This window comes from Aricia agestis, chromosome 11 (genome assembly GCF_905147365.1).
Source record: "Aricia agestis chromosome 11, ilAriAges1.1, whole genome shotgun sequence".
NCBI lineage: Eukaryota > Metazoa > Arthropoda > Insecta > Lepidoptera > Lycaenidae > Aricia > Aricia agestis.
In genome coordinates this window covers 11,277,726-11,297,216 of record NC_056416.1, presented here as the reverse complement: position 1 = coordinate 11,297,216, position 19,491 = coordinate 11,277,726, and the positions used below count along the sequence as shown (strand labels likewise).

The following is a 19,491-nucleotide window of genomic DNA, read 5'->3' as shown; positions in this document are numbered from 1 at the left end:
TAAAAAATATCCCAACAAAGATGTCAAAGTCAATCAAACTTTTTGCTTTCGAGTGTGGTGCTAAAGAAGCATGTAAAACAGTGTGCTCTACAATTTGTCGAGTTAGGCTCGGACATTATTGCTCGCCTGTCTTTCTTGCATAAATTAGGGTAAGGAATAGTTCCCTTTGTGAGTGTGGGCTAGACGAAGGTACCTTGGATCATATATTTTTCTCTTGTCCTAATAACCATTGTTCCCTATATGATCTTCTCCCCGCAATCATTCCCAGTCCTATCAATTTTAAATCTGTGTTATGTTTTGTAAATACGTCATTTATTAAAGTGTTATGTACATTTATTGATACAAATAAAATAAAATTGTAATTAGTTAGTAGTTACTAACCCTAAATGTTTGTGTTGTTTTAGGTTCTCTCAACAGACTCATTTTATAAAAGTAGTACACCGTACACTTGTTTATGCATTAGACCTTCTTCAACACAGAGTCTTTGCCACTCACTCTGATATTGGCAACTCACCAAGGAGCCATTATTGAAAAGAAGAAGAAGAATGTGGTGCTATCTGTCATATATATGCGTTTAAGCTTTTTACATGCTTTTTACTTGCGGCTCAGGTGGGTGAAACTTTCGAACAAAAAAAAATTGGGTTCCAAATTTAAACGTAGCAACTAAATTAAGTTGGATAATCTGTGCAATTTTTAAGCAAGATCGACTGTGATTGGTTGATAAAAAAGACGAAGAAGAAGTTTAAAACTCAAAGTTCGATTTTCAGTTACCGTAGTGAAAATTATTTTGTAGCAACTCTTTCAAAAATTGTAAATTAGTGGATTAATTATTGAAAAACAAAAGGTAAGCCATTGTAAAATGTAAATATAACCGTAAATTGATAAAATTTATCAATTTACGGTTATAATACAAAGTAATACAAAGTATGTCATAGTGATTATTTGCATATTTGTATAATAATTTACAACTTAAACTATAATAGAAAAAGATAGATTATTATTTCATGGAAAATATTATAATGTATCAGTATGTATGCAGTTAATTTCTTGTATAATAATATTGTAATTTATTGTAGTAATTAATTGCACGATAAGGTTGTAAACTATAACTATAATAATTTATGTATGGAAATGTAGTAAATGAAAAACTTTTCATTAATTTCAGATTTTTAGGTCCCTGTACTAGATTGCAACATTTTAGTCTGCAGGCAATGGTTGTTAAGAAGATTTAAGGAGGAGGAGAAGGAAGGTATGGGATTATGAGAGGTGCGGCCACTAAGGGAAAATCCTCTGATCAAGTGAGATGGTATACAGCTGGCCTGAGCCCACGCGATATATTTCAGCTGTCGTATGTACAGGGTGTAACAAAACAAAGTAATAATACTTATGTGTGTATGTATAAAGATGCGCGTCCACTGGATCGGAATCGGAGCGTAAGCAGCGGACGGATTTGTTGCCTAAGCCTTGTGGATTAAATCTGTTTTATTGTTTTGTGTTTATTTAGCTATGTTCAATAATTTTTATTGAAATAAAACATTTATTTGAGCTCATTTCTTTTTTTTTTTAATTTTTGGTATGTTTAGAGTGGAAGGTTTTGCACTTAAAAATTTTAACTTTAGTTTCAATTTAAAAAAATAATAAATGTTAATTTTTTTTCTTGTAAGTCCGACCTCTTGTTACGTAGTATATGACATTCTCTTTGCTTGCGGCTTACGAATTACGGAGAAATTTGTTTGTTTCTGTGCATATTATGTCTGTCGAGTAGAGCCTCCGTTCCTCCGGTTTGTGTGTTTGTAAATTCTAAGTGCTGTGAGATTGCTCCTGTGCAAGAACTGAGATAGGACTCTTTGTACTTTGTAGAACTTAGAAGATTTGTGTTGCTTTAAAATGTTTTGAAATAAAATAATGTTCTTGTAATAAATAAAATTTATAAAATTCTGTTGTTTTATTTTAATTTTAAATGTACATCTAATATTCTATAAATATTTAGGTACCTATAGTAATACTAGAATCCATAGTAGGGTTGTTGAGGAAGTGATTATGAGGAAGAGGAGGAGGAAGAGGAATTGTCACGCGCAAATTTAGAGGATGCGGATGAGGAAGAGGATATTTTTTTGAGGAAGAGGATGCGGATGAGGAAGCGGAAGAGGAAGTACGTCCATATAGTACAGCGTCTCAATGTGGGCAATAACGCCCCCTTGTGGGCGCTAAATCTAAAGGGGGGTAGTGTGGGACTCAGAAAAAATGGCGGCGTTTTGTGAGGCTGGGGGGGCTAATATTACCAACAAATTTGTATTTGCCACAAATTTTCCTAATTTGCCTTTTACTTTAAATTAGGAAAAGAAAGTAGGTGAACCGTGAAACAATGGGGGCGCTAAAACATATTTTGTTCTCAAAGTGGGCAGTGGAGAAAAAAGGCTGGGGACACCTCATATAGCACTACACTTCGGTCTAATTTCGATTTTCGATAAAATAAATCAAATTATTAGATTATTCGCAACGCGTGCGTAGCTGCGTACACGCGTAAACAAAACAACGCTTGTTAATAGGTAGGTATGTCAAATTAAAACAAACAAGCAAGTAACAGCGCGGGTGGCGAGAGGGGAGGTCTCGCTCGCCCGTTCGGTCCGGACTCCGGCATCGCGCTCTGGCGTGTGCGTTGCCGATCAGATACGCGACGCGCATGCGCAGTGAAATTCCTCATAAATTCCTCTTAAATTTTGAGGAAGCGATAGCGGAAGAGGATTTTTGTATTTTTATTTATGAGGATGCGGTAACGGTTGTGGAACCCAAAATATTGCGGAACTTCCTCATTATGAGGAAGAGGAAGAGGAATCCTCAGCAACCCTAATCCATAGTACCGCAATAAAGCGCCATCTGTAACTTTACGACGGTACTAGACCGTTGTAAAGTTACAGATGGCGCTTTATTGCGGTTTCCATAAAATAAAGAGAGTGAGGTCTCTATTCCAGTATATAATAAAGTACTCTGTGTCTCAGACGTTGTTTAAATGTCGCAGGCAGATTGTATATTTAGCCGTATTACATTACGGCTTTTTTTAAAACGGCGTGGTTTTGTAATGCGGCGTGTCGACGTTTAGCCGGATTGAATGGGGCTGAATAAAAAACCGCCGGAATTCATTCGGCGCTATACGTTATTCAATACGGCTAGCCGTAATGTAATAAGGCTACAGACAATGACATAAGAAGTGTTTCTTATGTCATTGGTTAGATACTAGTCGCCTTTTTGACAGTTTTAGTTTCGTAATTCGTTTCTTAACACTCGTGGCACTGCCTGTGTCACAGATTAATATATGAGAAGGTGATGAGAAGTAATTAAATTTTTTGTATGACATTTAAAAATTTGGTTTGCAAGAAATAATAGCTAATAAATCATTTTGTCAGCATACAAAGATTTTGTTAGCAATAATTAAAATCAGGCTGCAATTCGTGTTCTGTAAATAATTATGACAATGGTCAGCAATTTAAACACATAACTGGCAGCGAGTTTTATTATGTATCTGCAAAATAAACAGTCACCGGCAGAATAATTAATTGGTCGGCAAGATTATACATTCGGTCAGCAGAGAAAACATTTCAGTATTTTATTTCATTTCATTATTAATTAATTTATTTTATTAATAAATAAAGACTTAACAGAAGGCCTACTTACCACGGATACCGAAGCGGGGGGACGGGGGGATGCAGCCCCCCCCGAAAGGGGGGCTCGGGGGGCGCGGCCCCCCGCCAAAACAAAAACAAACACAATCCAGAAAGTCCAAAAGTAGGTTAGGTTAGGTTAGAACTTAGACCACAACACAGAGGGAGCCGAGCGAGCGAAGCGAGCGTGCTGCGGCAGCAGCCGGCGACCGTCATAAAACAAAAGATAAATCCAGAATTTTCCTCATATCAATCACCCTATAACTTACATAGGACTACGATGCGGCTAAACGTGGGCCGCCTTATTGAAGAACGTATCGCAATTACAATCCGGCTAAACGTCGACACGCCGCATTACAAAACGGCACCGTTTTTTAAAACGGCTAGCCGTAATGTAATACGGCTAAATATACAATGTGCCTGCGACATACATATCTTGCCGTTCTCCGAAACTTCGTTATCACGCTGCAGGATTGTTAGGCGAATTGTGGGTACCACCACAATAATAATTTTAAAAAAATCTTCTAAGGCACCTGGACAAGTAAATCTTTTTTCTAAAAAATTAAATTAACCCTAGAATACTGCAAGCGTTTCGCTTATCATCAGCTGGTAATTGGTATACGATATACTCGTCGCGAATTATAATTGAATAATATTATAAATACGCTACGGTACCTGCTTATAGAACTTCACACACCATGCAAATCATGGTAGAATGACTATTACCACAGAACCACCTTACCACCTACCTACATGTACGTTGTAAAAGTACATTCTGTGAATAAAGAATTTGTATTTATGAGAGTCACGTTTCCTCCTATCTTCTTCTGATTAATTTCGTTGCGGGTCCCAAGACAGCTTTAGCATGTCCCTCGGGGTCCCTGAGATCATATCAAAGGGTTTTCGTGGTTGGATACCGCTGTCGATCCTGATTCCTGGCGACACAGGAGATACTTACAGTGGTGGGAATGTGTGGTGGGCCAAAGCCCGTAAAAAAAAAGAGAGTCACGTTTGCGAAACTACTATGATACCACTTAGTAGTCTGTGGATACCACTACTCGCGTCGTTTATATTCAGCCCTGTTGGGCAGGGATGTGAGCAAGTAGGCAGCTCGAGAAATCGAGAAAGTGAACGCTCACTAGCATCGTTGCTGCCACAGAAGTTTTCAAGGACAACATTGCCGGCAGCGCGAGGAGCGACGGCAGTGGCTGAATAATGAATACTAGCTATTTGACCGAGCTTTGCTCGGTATTCGATAAAACACGAATAAAATGACATTTTCTAAAAATGATTCCTAGCTTGATCGATTTATCACCCCCGAAACCCCCTTAGGGTTGCTGAGGATTCCTCTTCCTCATTAGGGTTGCTGAGGATTCCTCTTCCGCTTCCTCATAATGAGGAAGTTCCGCAATATTTTGGGTTCCTCAACCGTTACCGCATCCTCATAAATAAAAATAAAAAAATCCTCTTCCGCTATCGCTTCCGCTTCCTCAAAATTTATGAGGAATTTCACTGCACATGCGCATCGCGTATCCAATCATGGCAACGCACACGCCAGAGCCAGAGAATTGTATAATTCACTCATCTTTTTTTTTTTTTGTGTGCGTTGTTGTGTATGTTTAACCTGGGAAAATTAAGGAATTCAGACCGAATAATTCGTGTAGTTTTGAAAGTTGGTACAGTTGTTCCTAAAGGTGTCCAGATGAATATACTAAAAGTCTCCGAGGGTGGGACAAGAGCTCAAAAAATATCCTCTTCCTCATCCGCATCCTCTAAATTTGCGCGTGAAAATTCCTCTTCCTCCTCCTCTTCCTCATAACCACTTCCTCAACAACCCTAATATAAATACAAGAATTGCTAGTTTAAAGATATAAGATAAACGTAAAACCTCCCATAAGTCATAACAGTCTCATAACTCTGACTTTTTCTGACTGAGAAGTTTTTAAATTTTTTGATCATTTGAGATACATAAATTATTGTTTTATGCTGCTATTTGACCACTAAAATGTCTTTTCAAATGGAGTTTATCAAATAAAAAAAGGAATAATTGTTAGAAAATAGTTTTATTTACGTTAAGTTTTGAATACCTACATAGAAAAAATAAAAAATGGACGGAATTAGTTTTACACAAGTTAAAACATATTTCATTATAAATAATAAAATTTCATTTTACATCAATATTATGTATAAAATGGTATAAAATGTTTTAAACTTACAATCATAGCTGCATTTTTCTTAATAATAAAATACCATATCACTTAAATTCTAAATGGACGGATGATTAATTATTGTAAAGCTTCTGAAAACTTTTCCCATACATCTGTAAGGTTTAGTGGCATCACAGGCTCCTTTTCAGTAAATATTTTATATTGTAATATCATTAATTTTTAAACTGTTTGCCGTCAAGTTGTCTTATAAATATTAGTACAAGTCAAATTTATGAAGTCCGATTGCAATGTTTTCAGCTTAAAGAACTCTTATATGGGTGTTTCACCCAAATGCTAGAAATTATAAGTATTTTGTAAATACACTAATAACATTTCAGTCAAATAAATGTGTTCATCTAAAATACACCTATACATAAGAAATTGGTGCACAAAAGTTCACTTAATATTATTATACTTCATTTTATGATATTAAGTTTTATATGAAAATTGTATAACATTTAGGAATTTACCTGGTTTCCTTTTTATAAAAGAAAATTAAAACTTATCATAAATAACAATATTACTGTCAGCATACTATTTGTTGTTGGCTTGATTATCCCACTTGCATTCTGTAAAGTAAAACAAATTTTAAAAGTAAAAAAAAAAATACAATTTCAACTATTCTCATCATTGATTGATTTTAGGATAAACATTATCTATATATTAATACATGAGCCAAAAACTTTGTATCCCTTTTGACGAAAAATGGGGAAATGTACCTATGTTTCCCCATCACTACATAGTCACATTTACCTGAATGAATTTTTGCACAGTTATAGTTTATATGGTGAAGGAGTGCATCAAGCTAATATTATTTTGAAATTATGCTTTTACTATACATTTTTTTAACAAATAAAACATTACACACACTACAACACACACACTAGGAAAAATGAAGATTTTTGAGTGACAAGCCTATACATACGAATTATACTCTTTTATTTATGGTTGAAGTCAATGTTGACAACATTGACAACAAGGTGACAAATTAAAAATAGATTATAGTTTTTTTTTTTTATTGAATCTTAGATACTGTTATGCTCGGGCCACACTAACGAGAAACGCCGTTAATTATCGCGTTAATTCTAAAACATGTTATAGCATTATCGCCTTTAATTAGTGGCACGTAAAGGCGATAATGCTATAACATGTTTTAGAATTAACGCGATAATTAACGGCGTTTCTCGTTAGCGTAGCCCGAGCATAAGACAATGCTTACATGGCCAGTCTGAGATCAGCTGAGTCCCAGAGACAAGAGTTGAAAAAATATGATATAGTAATTTTTTTTTACAAAATATAAGTAGTAGTCCTAATGTCGTTGAAATTAAGGTCGAATTTCGACCATTGGACGATCTCTAGTACATATAAACAAGTAACACTTTTTTGTAATAAAATAATCCATACAAATATTAATAAAGTTTATACTCCACTCGGGCTAACTTGTCGCTAGCGGTCATTGACTCCCTCATTGACTGACAAAATGACAAGATTTTGACAGGGAGTGCATGACCGCTAGCGACAAGTTAGCCCTAGTGGAGTATATCAATTTGGATAAAATTTAGTATGCTGTTAGCCTTATAAACTATGAAGAATATTATCTTTACTTAATATTATAAATGCAAAAGTGTGTCTGTCTGTCTGTTACCTCTTCACGCCCAAACCGCTGAACCGATTTTGCTGAAATTTGGTATGAAGATACCTTGAGTCCTGGAAAAGGACATAATTTGATACTTTTCATCCCAGAAAAATGTACGGAGTTGCGTTCATCATCTTGTAATATTATAAACTAGAATGTTAATTTTGTAGTCAAAGACTGTAGTATAATATTATGTAAGATAAAAGATTCTGCACGAATGAATTAGCAGGCATTAGTATAAAATATTTAAATACTTACAATAACATAGTAGTTACATCTGTCCCCCTGACAACAGTCTGAGCAACGCCAATCTTGGTACCAAATATGTGTGCAATAGGGCATGTTACGTTGCCTTATGGTGGCACATTCAGTTTTGTTTGAACAACGTTTTGACACGTAATATTGTTTTAAAGCCCCCTGTGACCAATAAGGAGTGGTACCCCATTTAATTTCCGTTAAGCACACATCTTGATTATATTCACAAATTTTCAAAGTTTTTGTACACTTCTCGTTGTTGTCCTCTTGGTTTTCACAAACGTAGCATTCCAGAGGTAGAACTGAAATAAAATAATAATTTACTAAGCCGATACAATAATATAAGTATAAAGTATTTTGTATTTAAAACAATACTTACCAGTTACAAAACATGTAAACAATAAAAATACGACTGCTTGTGATATGCGCTTGGCCATTTTAATCAAAGTTGGCCACGATTAAGAATGAGGCTTTTTCTAAAGTATGCTACATATAGTTTTTAACTAAGCTTTGTTTTAGATTTATTCAAACATTAATTTCTCATCAATGCAAGGGTGTGGCAAACAAACCAAGCTTTTTTAGTGAGATCAAAAATTTGAAACGCTTCAACTTTTGAATTGGATTGACATTTGGCAGTTTGACAAATGACAGTTGACACTGACGTGATTTGTTTTTTACACGGCGAGACGTGTAGCCAAAAAAACTAAATTCATGTGTTTTGTATATGATATTGAATGTACCGTAACTTCTTGGTGGAAATTCATGTTTCACAGTAATAATATACACTTTTCATGCAGTTTTTCCACTTTTATTAATAACAATTATGTTTTACACGACCGGTTTCGATAAAATCATCATCAGGTGTAGTGTATTTTGAGTTTTGACTCAATACACGTTCTTGCGAGTCGCGACCGCGTTCCTTTGTCTCGCAACAAAAAACCCAACAAAATCCGGAGAACCACAAGAGAACTTGAGAAGAATTTGAGCAATGCTTCTACATTCACTCCCGAGAGTCGAGTGTGGCTCAGGCCCCATGATTTTAAACATAGACATAATATAATGCTATTATGTCTATGATTTTAAAGTTCGTACCGTTGACCTTTTTCAATTTTAAAACTAAATTAAAAAACAACATTATGTCACTTGCGTATTTTGGAATTTAGCGAACCCAAATTTCAGAAATCGAAGTTGTGAAAAACAATAATAAATATTAATATTATCTTTAATTTTTAAAAATATGGAAGGTGTATTGTGGAAATGGACAAATTATTGGAACGGTAATATCTGATAGTGTACGGTACAGAGAGTAGGGACTATTATTAAATACAAAGTAAATTAATTAAATCTTGATTATTTTACAGGTTGGCAAACGCGTTGGTTTATTTTAGAAAACGGTGTACTCTCGTACTATAAATCACAAGAGGAAGTAAATCAAGGATGCAAGGGATCTGTAAAAGTATCGGTCTGCCAAATAAATGGTAAGTTTCTGAATCTAATCTAGTATAATTTTACGGTACTTTCACCATGCCAGAATGAATTGAAGCAGCTGTTGAGAAATGCATTCTTGTCATTTATCCTGGAATTCTTGTGGAATACTAATAATAAATAAGCATTTCAAGCCTTACTTAATCATAGTATATTTATTTATTTATAAATTCTTTATTTTCACATAAAGCAACATACAAAATGAAGAACACAACAAAAGAGACATAAAACAATGACAATAAAATTACAATAAAATTTACAAATTTATAAATATGTGCAAATAGGCGGCCTTACCGCTGTTAGAGGTTTCTAGTATACATATTATACATACATACTCTATTATTATTATAGCCTTTTGTTCAGTTCACCACCTAGTAAATATTACAATAAGAGTTGATTAATTGGCAGTACTAGTTGAATGTGGTGAAGTTGCCCCTTCTCGGGTATAGGATTCCCCCAGCCTTCTCTATCCATGGCTTTGTCAATCCAATCTTTCCCAGCTATTTGGACTATATCGTGCGACCAATTTTGTTTTGGTCTGCCTACTTTTCTTTTGCCCGTGGGCCCTTTCCATTTGGTTGTCACGAATGTCCACCTCAAGGTAAGTGCATGTTTTAATGCATCTGTGATTTTTGTTTTTTCCCTTATTACTTCACTCTATATTTTATCAATCTTTCTTATCCTTAGCATGCTTCTCTCCATTGCTTTTTGGGTGTTTTTTATTTTGGTTTTAATGTTTTTTGTGAATGTCCATGTTTGGCAGCCGTATAGGAGGCAGGGCATGATGCAGCTATCCATGATAATTTTCTTTGTGGGTAAGTTGTAATTACCTTTTAATATTTCTTTCAAAGACCAGAATTTTTTCCATGTTAGATTGATTCGTCTTGTTACCTCCTCTACATTACTGTTATTGTCCATTGTTATTTGTTTTCCCAGGTAAACATAGCTGTCCACATAATCGATTGTTTGTCCATTTACTTTTATGTAGAGAGGTCTGTTGTATTCTTTAAATTTTTGAATAATTTGTTCGATTGTCTGTATATGATCTATGGTGCTATATCCCGACCTAAAGCCCGCCTGCTCCATAGGTTGTGAGTTATCTATATCTTGGCTTATTCTTTTTAGTATTAGTGTTGCAAATAGTTTGTAGGTGCTTGTTAAGAGGCTGATGGGCCTATAATTTCCAATATCTTGTGGGTTGCCTTTTTTAAAGAGAAGGATAATGTGAGATGAGCACCATTGGCTTGGGATCATTTCTGTGTTCAGGATCATGTTAAACATTTCTGTTAGGTAGCCTACTAGGAATGGGGCTCCCACTTTTATTGCTTCGTTACTTATATCATCTGGAACTGGGCTTTTTTCATTTTTAAGTTGTTTTATTTGTAGGTACACTTCCTTTTAATCGAATGGTTGTAAATATATTTGTAGCCATTTCATTGCCCTCCGTTTCAGTATCTTTATTTGTGTTCTTGTATAAATCTTTGTAGTATGCGGTGGCATGTTTCAGTATATTCTACCTTTTCATGTTTATGGTTGCTCCTTGTTGTCATCTAGGCTTTGTATCCATTTTTTACATGTGCTGAGTTCCTTGAAAGCCCTTTTTGTACTTCTATATGTATCTAAATTTTTAGTTATCACATAATGTCTATAGTTGTTATAGTCTTTTTTTATTGCTCTGTTTGTTGCTTTGTATAGTCGGCCCAGTTCCATTTTCATTTCCTTGGTTTTGTTTTTGGTCTTTATTAGTTCTGTGCGTTTTGTTATTAGTTGTTCAGTTTCTTTGCTAAGAATGTTGTGTGTTTAAGGTTCTGTTGTCTGTTGCACTTTTAGGCTGTTGGTTATTATTTTTTCTAGTTCGTTGTAGTAGTCTTGTATGTTTGTATTTTTGTTTAGCTTGATAGATGCTTTTGTAAGTTCTTTAAGATTTTCTAGGTATATGTCTATTTCTTCCTTCGTTTTGGGTCTAGACATGGTGTTGTTGAAATTTTTCCTCGATACTTTCGGCGTCGTTATGGTTACCGTCGCTCTCACTGGCCTGTGATCAGAGGGAAAACTTATATTGTTGATTACATCCACATTTGTTATAATTTTTGGAACATTTGTCAATATGTAGTCGATTTCATTTCTAGTTTTATTATCAGCTGATTAGCAAGTCCATCTCTTATTTTTTCTCTTTTTAAAAAATGTGTTCATTATAGACAAATTATATTCCGAAGCATATTCAAGTAGCCTTTCGCCTCTTTTGTTTTGTTTGCCGATGCTAAACTGGCCTATATGTTTGCAGTTACTATTGATTTGTGTTCCTATTTTTGCATTAAAATCGCCTATGACTAATATTTTACTGTCTGAAAGTGAATGGGCCTTATTGAGATCGTTGTAAAATTTCCAGATATCATCCTCATTTGACTTTTCAGTTGGAGCGTAGGCTTGTATTATAGATACTGATAGGTTTCCAAATTTCATTTGTAGTAGTGCTACTCGTTCTGAGATTCCTGTAAATCCAATTATTTTTCCTTTATGTTCTTTTTTAATAAGGAATCCCACTCCGTGCAGGCCTATTGTTTGGCCAATGTAGCATAGAATATACTCATTGTATTCTTCAATGTTGCAGCCCATGCGTCTTACTTCTGATAGTCCTATAATGTCAAATTTGATGTTTTTTAAAGCATGTGACAGTTCCAGATATCTTTCAAACGATGCCAGTGATCGAACATTGTAGGTGCATATTTTTATTGTATTTGTATTGTTTGCTGGGGTTAGTTCGTAGGTGGAGTTTGTTGGGGGGTGGTGGTCTAATTCCCCACGGTGACCAGCCGGCTTGGGGAATGTAATACTCTATAGTTTGTGCGTTTTATGATGATATCCGTGACACAATAAAATTGACAATAATAGGTAAGTTACCTAACAAAATTAATCGATAATTTAAAAATATCGAATCACTTCGTAAAGGAATTGCAATCGAAATTATCGATTTCGTACTGACATTTCAGTGGTGCCGGCGATTTAAGATGGCCGCACTTTTTTATCGATTTGATTTCGATTCAACAGAGTCAATCTCTATTGACATAAGTTCCGTTTCATGCATCTACTTTTTTCAAATGTTTTCGTAACAATAATTTTATACTCCTATTTCACAGTTAATATTTATAATTTTATATTAATAAGTTAGCATTTAGCAACTTTTCATTTTTATTCATTTACAATTATATGAAACATTTGTTTTTGTAGATGGAATATAATTTATTACATTTAGATTTTTTTGGTTTTCTTGTAAAAAAAAACCCGTAGCAAGAAATATGAAAACTGTCACCCATATCATTTTAAAACACACAAACTTTAGTATACATATTAAAATATGTATAGAATTAAAATTCTGATTCTATTCTCACATTAGTTAAACACATTGAAATGAATTAACAAATTCTGAATAAAAATAGTTAAATCATCTATATATTTCAGTAAACAACATTGATCCTACCAGGCTGGATCTAGTAATTCCGGGGCAACAACATTTATATTTGAGAGCTCCTTCACCCCAAGACCGACAAAAATGGCTGGTGGCTTTAGGAAGTGCTAAGGCATGTGTGGAATCAATGGTGGAGTCAAAAGGTATTTAATTATAGTTTCAATAATTATACCAGTACTGCTAGTACGGCGAAAAGTAGAAATGCGAAAGTATAGACAAAATGTGGACATAAACTTAAGGTGCCTGCCGGTCCGATCTTTACCGCGGCTAATCGCGACCGACAAAAATTCATTTAAAATGCCACTTTATGACAGACTATAGTATATGTCGTAAAGTAAGATGTTATTTGAATTTTTAGGACTATATTCTGTCATAAAGTGGCATTTGAATTGAATTTTTCGGAACGAAAAACGATCGGAACGACACCTTAAGTTTATCTCCACAGTTTGTGACTATAGTCTGTCATAAAGAGGCATTATACATAATTGAATTTTTCGGAACAAAAAAAGTTTGGAACGACGCCTTAAGTTTATCTCCACCATATCTCCACAATTTGTCTATACTTTCGCATTTCCACTGGTTACCGTGCTAGGGCTACAGAACACAGAAAATAATACCAGGCTGACTAAATAAAATATCATTTGTTGGTCTTGAGATCAACTTGCAGTCATTAGATTGGCTTGGTAATATTCATCAACATAATGTTGCACAATTTCTGAAAATATTCAAAGTTAAGTTAATATAATAATTATTATAGAAAACATATTTTGGTATCAAGTTTTGAAACTTGATACCAAAATAACTGTGGTTGGTTGCCCTCATAAATTACTTACTACCAAAGAAAGAAAAATCATTGAAGAACAATATGTTGAATCTGTAAAGTACTTTACTTAAAGGTTTGTAAGTTTTGAGTATATTCAGGTTTAATGCCAGAAGATAATAATGTCAATATTTGACCTAATACTGATAAAAAAATTGTGCTTGCCTACTCTTGCCAGTTGGCCAGTCCTCTCATCCATTTTTGATGTGCCATAAATATCTTTTTGTTTTCAATTACAGTAATGAATAATGAAGATACCCTAAACCACAAAAAATCAGAATTACATTTGTATTGTGATTTGTTAATGCAACAAGTGCATGCTGTGAAAAGTGCCGCCACAGCAGAGGGAGGCCCAGAAGTACAGGTATAATACTTTTATTAGTTCCTGCAGGCTTAGTCACACCATAGTAGAAAAGCTCAAAAATAGAAATAGTAACAGATTTTAAAAAAATTGCAATTAGAATCCCTCAGTATTTCTATTGTCCGTCAATATTTAAGGTAAAAAGTACTCAGAGAATGTCAACAAAAGTAAAAAGAATAGCATGCCACACACATAGCACAACACAAGCTATCTGGCCCATATTCACGTCAGTAACTTTTTCTCATGTAGAGGTCAAAGCAAGCCACATAATCCATACTAATATTATAAATGCGAAAGTATCTTTGTCTGTCTGTCTCGCTTTCACGCCAAAACTACTGAACCGATTGCAATGAAATTTTGTACACAGTTATTTTAGAGTCTGAGAAAGGACATAGGCTACATTTTGATGTGGGAAAATATCTTATTTCCATGAAAATATCGATGAAAATTAATTAGCATTGCGCGTTCACCACGCGCGCGCTCGATTTCGATTTTTTTCGATTGTTATATCTATTCTACGGTATTAAAAAACTCAGTACTTTATCTGTGCAGTGACGTAACCTTAAACCTATCAATGATAAATAGTTTATGGGTAAAGTTGTGTAATTGGGGGGCTAAATAAGCTTTAAAATTTGGCATAAAATATAAAGTTTAATATAAAAAAATGAAATACTTATTGTGTGCACACTACACAGCTGTATTGATTTAAGGGGTACCAGGGTTTTTTTTATAAAAGCTTTGACACCAATTTTGTTGACATCGCGCGCTATAAACTGAAGTCCACGCGGACGAAGTCGCGGGCAACAGCTAGTATCTTTTAAGTATATGTGGCTTGCTTTATGTATTAGGATACTAAAATTGTTTATTTTGTTTTCAGAAAATGGAAGATGAATCCAGCCTTTTAAAAGCAACTTGTGATACATTTATAAGAACTCTTGAAGACATCATGAAACTGACAAACAGTCCTGGAAACAGCACCCCATTCGAGATGCCCATAGCTAATATACCAGCAAATAAAAATAATAACACAAAAAGCAACAAAACCTTAACAAGGTCTCTATCACAAGAAAATAGATGAGTTTATTTAAAATATTTTTTTAAGAAACAGATGTAAATTTTTGTTGTTTTTTATCTTTTGTATTGTGACCTTGATTGAATCCTTTACCAATTTAACTGGAATGCCATATTGGTACATTATTAATTAACATGTAAAATGTTATTTGAGGGTGATTTGCAAGCTGCATGTAAAATAGGGACATTACCTTGATAATTTTGCAAAAATAACCCATACATTAATTACAACAGAAAGAAAACATGACTTTCTTGAAAATATGCATTTATAAATTAAGTAGATTAAAAATGTAATAATTTCAGAAAAATAATGCCAACGATGTACTTATTACAATGCCAATAAGAGGTTTATAATTTAAAAAAAGATTTTTAAATTAACATGAGACTTTTATTGTTATTTCTGTGATAAGTAATATTAATTTATAATAATTAATCTGCTAAGTAATTGCATAATTTGTTATTACTTATGTGGTATTTTTTCTCAATTATTAGATCTGTATACAAGTCATTACAATGTTTATGTTTGAAAAGCTTAGGTACATTCCAAATATTTATATTTATGGATTTATATTTTTAAGGTTTTCATAAATAAAATGTTAGATAAAAAATATTCGCTTTTATTTTATAACAGCCAAGTAGATTAGTATTACCATATTGGTTCACCAAATCTTAAAACAGTTTTTTCTTGAGTATCCAATTCCATACCAACTTTCTTTCTCATATAAAATATAGTGCAATCCCTGTTCGTGCATAAAACTTCCTCATGTAAGCTCCCCTGGCATCTTTGACACTCAGTCCAAAGCTTAGAAAATTTGTCCTGCAGATGTCTCAACTTAAATATCTCTGTTATATACAATTGGCCTTCCTTATCCAAACAATGATTACACAATGCTTTTTTAGTATCATTAGGCATAACAGTTTTGCAACCGATACATTTTTCTTTCTTTTTTGTAAAAGCAGCCAGAGCGCCAACTTTCGATGTCACCATTGCTTTTGTCCTAGTATGTTCCCCTTTGAGCAGCAAAGATTCGGCCTTGTCACCGAGTATTGGTTCAAAAATTCTAAGTAGAGGTTTGGATAGTTGATTTTCTAAGTAATAATTGAAATCTATTGGAACACTATTCTCTAACACATAGATAGGATCTTCTGCCTTCATATAAGCTGGTGTATTTTTAGCAGCACAAGTTAAAACATAGGGTACTCTATCACCAAGTTTTGGAGCTGTACCGGCATCTCGTTTTTTCATCCTTTTTGCCAATTCAACATGAGCTTGTTTAGCAGCATAGTCATTTTTGGTGAGCTCTTTAGTTACCACAAGCTGAGAAATGTCAATGCGATTGCATAATAAGTCTGCTATTATTTGTTTTGCATAATTTACTGCTCCATCTGGATCTCTGTCAATTAATAACTTTTGAAGACATGTGCTCATCATGTTTGAAACAAGTGGACAGTTGTCTCTTCTAACAGTTTCTATTCCTTTGCAATCCATTTTATCATATTTATCTGGTTTCGTAAAATATAATCCAGCATATCTCTTTTTATTAATTAAAAGGTATGGATAATAGACTTTTTCGAATTCTAGTTTAATTGGCTTGACAAATTTGGATGTTACAAAGTCTGCTGCTTCTTTTCCTAGTTCCATACTTTCCTCTAGAGTTTTCACTCCAAACTTTACCATAACAGAGTCTGTGTCTCCATATATAACAACAGCATCTTCTTTGTAACCATTTGCTTTTGTGTATTTTTTTTCTACTTCAGATTTGGTAAATTCAATCATTGTTCTACCATAGGCAGTCACACTTCCAGATATTTCTAAACATGGTAATTTGCCTACTTGTGCTCCTGTGAAACCATATACAGAGTTAGCACTTATTTTGAGAGCTAACTGACGGCCATCCAACACAGATCTTTTAAATGGATCCTTTTCATTTTTTAAATCTGCTTTAGCTTGTTTTCTTGCAGAAAGCAAAGACTCCAAGATTTCTGGAAGAAGACCTTTCCTTATATTAGATTTAACAAACACATTTTTAGTGGGAGTGGTAGTTAAATTTTCTGGATTAACTTTAATATCTTTATGCATATTTGGGTGTACAAGGGTAGTATAGCATAGATTATGTGCCATCATTATACTAGGATACAGAGAAGCAAAATCTAGTGTTGATATTGGATCAGCATAGTATCCTCTTTTTGGCTCAATAACAGTAGCTCCCTCAAACTGGTCATCAGAACCTTGGCCTTGATAGGCCGGCATTAAATATCCAGCATCTTTTGCTTTACGAAGCAGTTGACTGACAACTTTAATTTGCTGTCCTCTTGTTAATAAGCACAGTAAAGGCACTCCGGTGACTCTTGCCATTTCCATGTAGTTAATAATACACATTAATTTGTTAAGCAATTTCAATGGCAAATATGCATCTTTTAAACAGTACATGGCCAATCTTCTCCTGGTTTGTTCATTTTCATTTTGTAAGTCACTTATTATGCTATGATGAACATCTTCCTTTTGCTCTTGAAGAAAATGATAACTCACTGCATTTAAAGTGTAGGATCTAAGTTTATATTCCCTGACTAATACAAGTAGTAAGTCAAATGGAACTCTACCTTCAAAGTTTATGCTCTTGTTTTCTCTGCGTCCCATTTGTTTAGATTGTAAAATTGAATCTTTAATAACTGATCTTATATTTCTAATTCTACTTAGGAAATCAAAATTATCAACTTTTAAATGCTTAGCACGGTTTATCAAATAGGGCCAGTCAAAATTACTAATATTGTAACCAGTTATAATATCCGGATCCAACTCTCTGAAAAAATCTGACCACTTAGAAAGCATCTCTGATTCAGACTGGAAGCTCAACACTTGAGAGCCAACAATTGGTGCGCAGGTATTTAAAGTAAAAACATTTCTCAAATAGGGTTCTGTTTCTCCCTGTCTTATGACCATAGAAGCAATTTGAATAACCGGATCTTTGTCTGGTTCAGGAAATACTCCTTTTCTACCAGCACATTCAATATCAAAACTCAATATTCTAAAAGGTGCCACTTTCAACCACTCTCCCTCAGGTTGATGAGCAATAAAGTTGTTCCATGCAACATCAACTTCAATTTGACACCTTGACTCAGGTTTTATAAAGCTATTCTTTGATCTCAACAACCATTTTCCGGCTGGCAACTCTATCCAGCTACATCCAACTACAGAGGTATCAACCATGAACCGAATATCATAATCAATATTGGTTTCATAAAAAGTAGGGTCCATTAAGCCAAACAATGTAGGTTGCTTGTCAATAAGACGTTTAGCAGGAGCAATTAATTTTGGTAATGCAACTGAAATTCTAGCAAATGTAATCTCAGTGTCTCCCTTGTAGTACATAATGGACTTTGCTTTGACTAGTCTTATCTCTAATACAGTTTCTTTGATGTTATCTTTGTTAGAACGCAAATCCTCTAAGATTGCTGTGTTTAGCTTCGATTTTAAATTAAAACATGAACTTTCAGTAAAATCTGAGGGCACAGTAACATAAAAATATGGTGTGAAACCATGAACGTGACAACATACGGAATTTCCATCCATAGTGACTCCATACATTCGCATAATAGGAACAGGCCCAATCTGAGAACCAGGCATGCCTTGAAATGGTTGCCCATTATAATGGTCGATATCTAGCTGCTGAAAAGCTAGCGAAGTTGTTTTCGGATTCATTTCAGGCGGATTAGGTCGCGACCATTTTACATCTGTCGTTTGATTGTCAGGTCCTTCACCGAAAACTTCAGGCGAATCAAATTCACATTCCATACTTGCAAGTTGTTCTTCAAAACTGCTCGGCATTTCATTTTCATCGTTATCGTCGTTGGATTTGAACCTTTTGGGCGGAGGACCCTTATATTGTTTGTTATTCATTTTTAGCTATTTATTGCAGCCGTTTCAACTTTATTTAGATAAAAGAGAAACTTTCGCGCCAAAAAATTATTGAGATATTAAACACTGTCTTGCGAAAGCAGATACTAGATTATTCTCACTCCACGAGCAAACCAAATGAGGCCTGCAATTAGTTGCACCTAAAACAAGTATACATTTGTAAATTTTCAGTGAATTTATTCCAAAATACTTTAAAATTTGTAGCAACTAGTAACTTCTACTTCTCATTTTTGACTTTTGTTTGAGTTTCCCACTTTGACGTTTGAGATTTGACATTGACATTTTTTTTTAATATGGTACTTCGGCTATATAACCATGGCCAGTGTCAAGTATTATAAATGGCGGGAAAATAGTACTGTCAAGAAAGTGAAGAAATTAAAAAGTAGCAACATCGTAGTGTCATCCCTTTTTTCTTAGATTGATTTGAAAGGGATGACACTACGATATTGCCACTTTTTAATTTCTTCACTTTCTTCACAGACTGTATTGTTGCATACAATTTTCAGCATCGTTTCTTTATATGGTCAGGTCAAAAGTCTAGTCAAAGTCGAAGTAAAAAGTCAATACAGTCAAGGAGTCAAGTCGGTCGATTCAGTAAAGTGGTAGACGCTTTAC

The 19,491-nt window shown here is 34.3% G+C and overlaps 3 protein-coding genes across 4 annotated transcripts; 1 reads left to right on the top strand and 2 right to left on the bottom strand.

The window, feature by feature from the left end:
• Positions 1 to 5,844: 5,844 nt before the first annotated feature.
• Positions 5,845 to 8,377, bottom strand: LOC121732135. Of its 2 annotated transcripts, XM_042121948.1 has the most exons (4): positions 8,137 to 8,377; positions 7,761 to 8,059; positions 6,337 to 6,435; positions 5,848 to 6,160 (listed from the first exon to the last, which is right to left on the bottom strand). In XM_042121948.1, the coding sequence occupies exons 1-3, from the start codon at positions 8,192 to 8,194 to the stop codon at positions 6,349 to 6,351; spliced, it is 444 nt and encodes a 147-aa protein (XP_041977882.1). In that variant the 5' UTR covers positions 8,195 to 8,377; the 3' UTR covers positions 5,848 to 6,160; positions 6,337 to 6,348. The 2 variants fall into 2 exon arrangements, with proteins under 2 accessions (XP_041977881.1, XP_041977882.1); XM_042121947.1 differs by having other exon boundaries at positions 5,845 to 6,435.
• A 543-nt stretch (positions 8,378 to 8,920) lies between these two features.
• On the top strand, positions 8,921 to 15,333 carry LOC121732134 (pleckstrin homology domain-containing family A member 3-like). Its single transcript, XM_042121946.1, has 5 exons — positions 8,921 to 9,034; positions 9,119 to 9,235; positions 12,702 to 12,851; positions 13,768 to 13,892; positions 14,767 to 15,333. Exons 1-5 carry the CDS (start codon positions 8,995 to 8,997, stop codon positions 14,965 to 14,967), a joined length of 633 nt encoding a protein of 210 aa, XP_041977880.1. The 5' UTR covers positions 8,921 to 8,994; the 3' UTR covers positions 14,968 to 15,333.
• A 228-nt stretch (positions 15,334 to 15,561) lies between these two features.
• On the bottom strand, positions 15,562 to 19,095 carry LOC121732132 (DNA polymerase delta catalytic subunit). The gene has a single exon (XM_042121944.1). It carries the CDS (start codon positions 18,856 to 18,858, stop codon positions 15,607 to 15,609), a length of 3,252 nt encoding a protein of 1,083 aa, XP_041977878.1. The 5' UTR covers positions 18,859 to 19,095; the 3' UTR covers positions 15,562 to 15,606.
• Between the last annotated feature and the right edge of the window lie 396 nt (positions 19,096 to 19,491).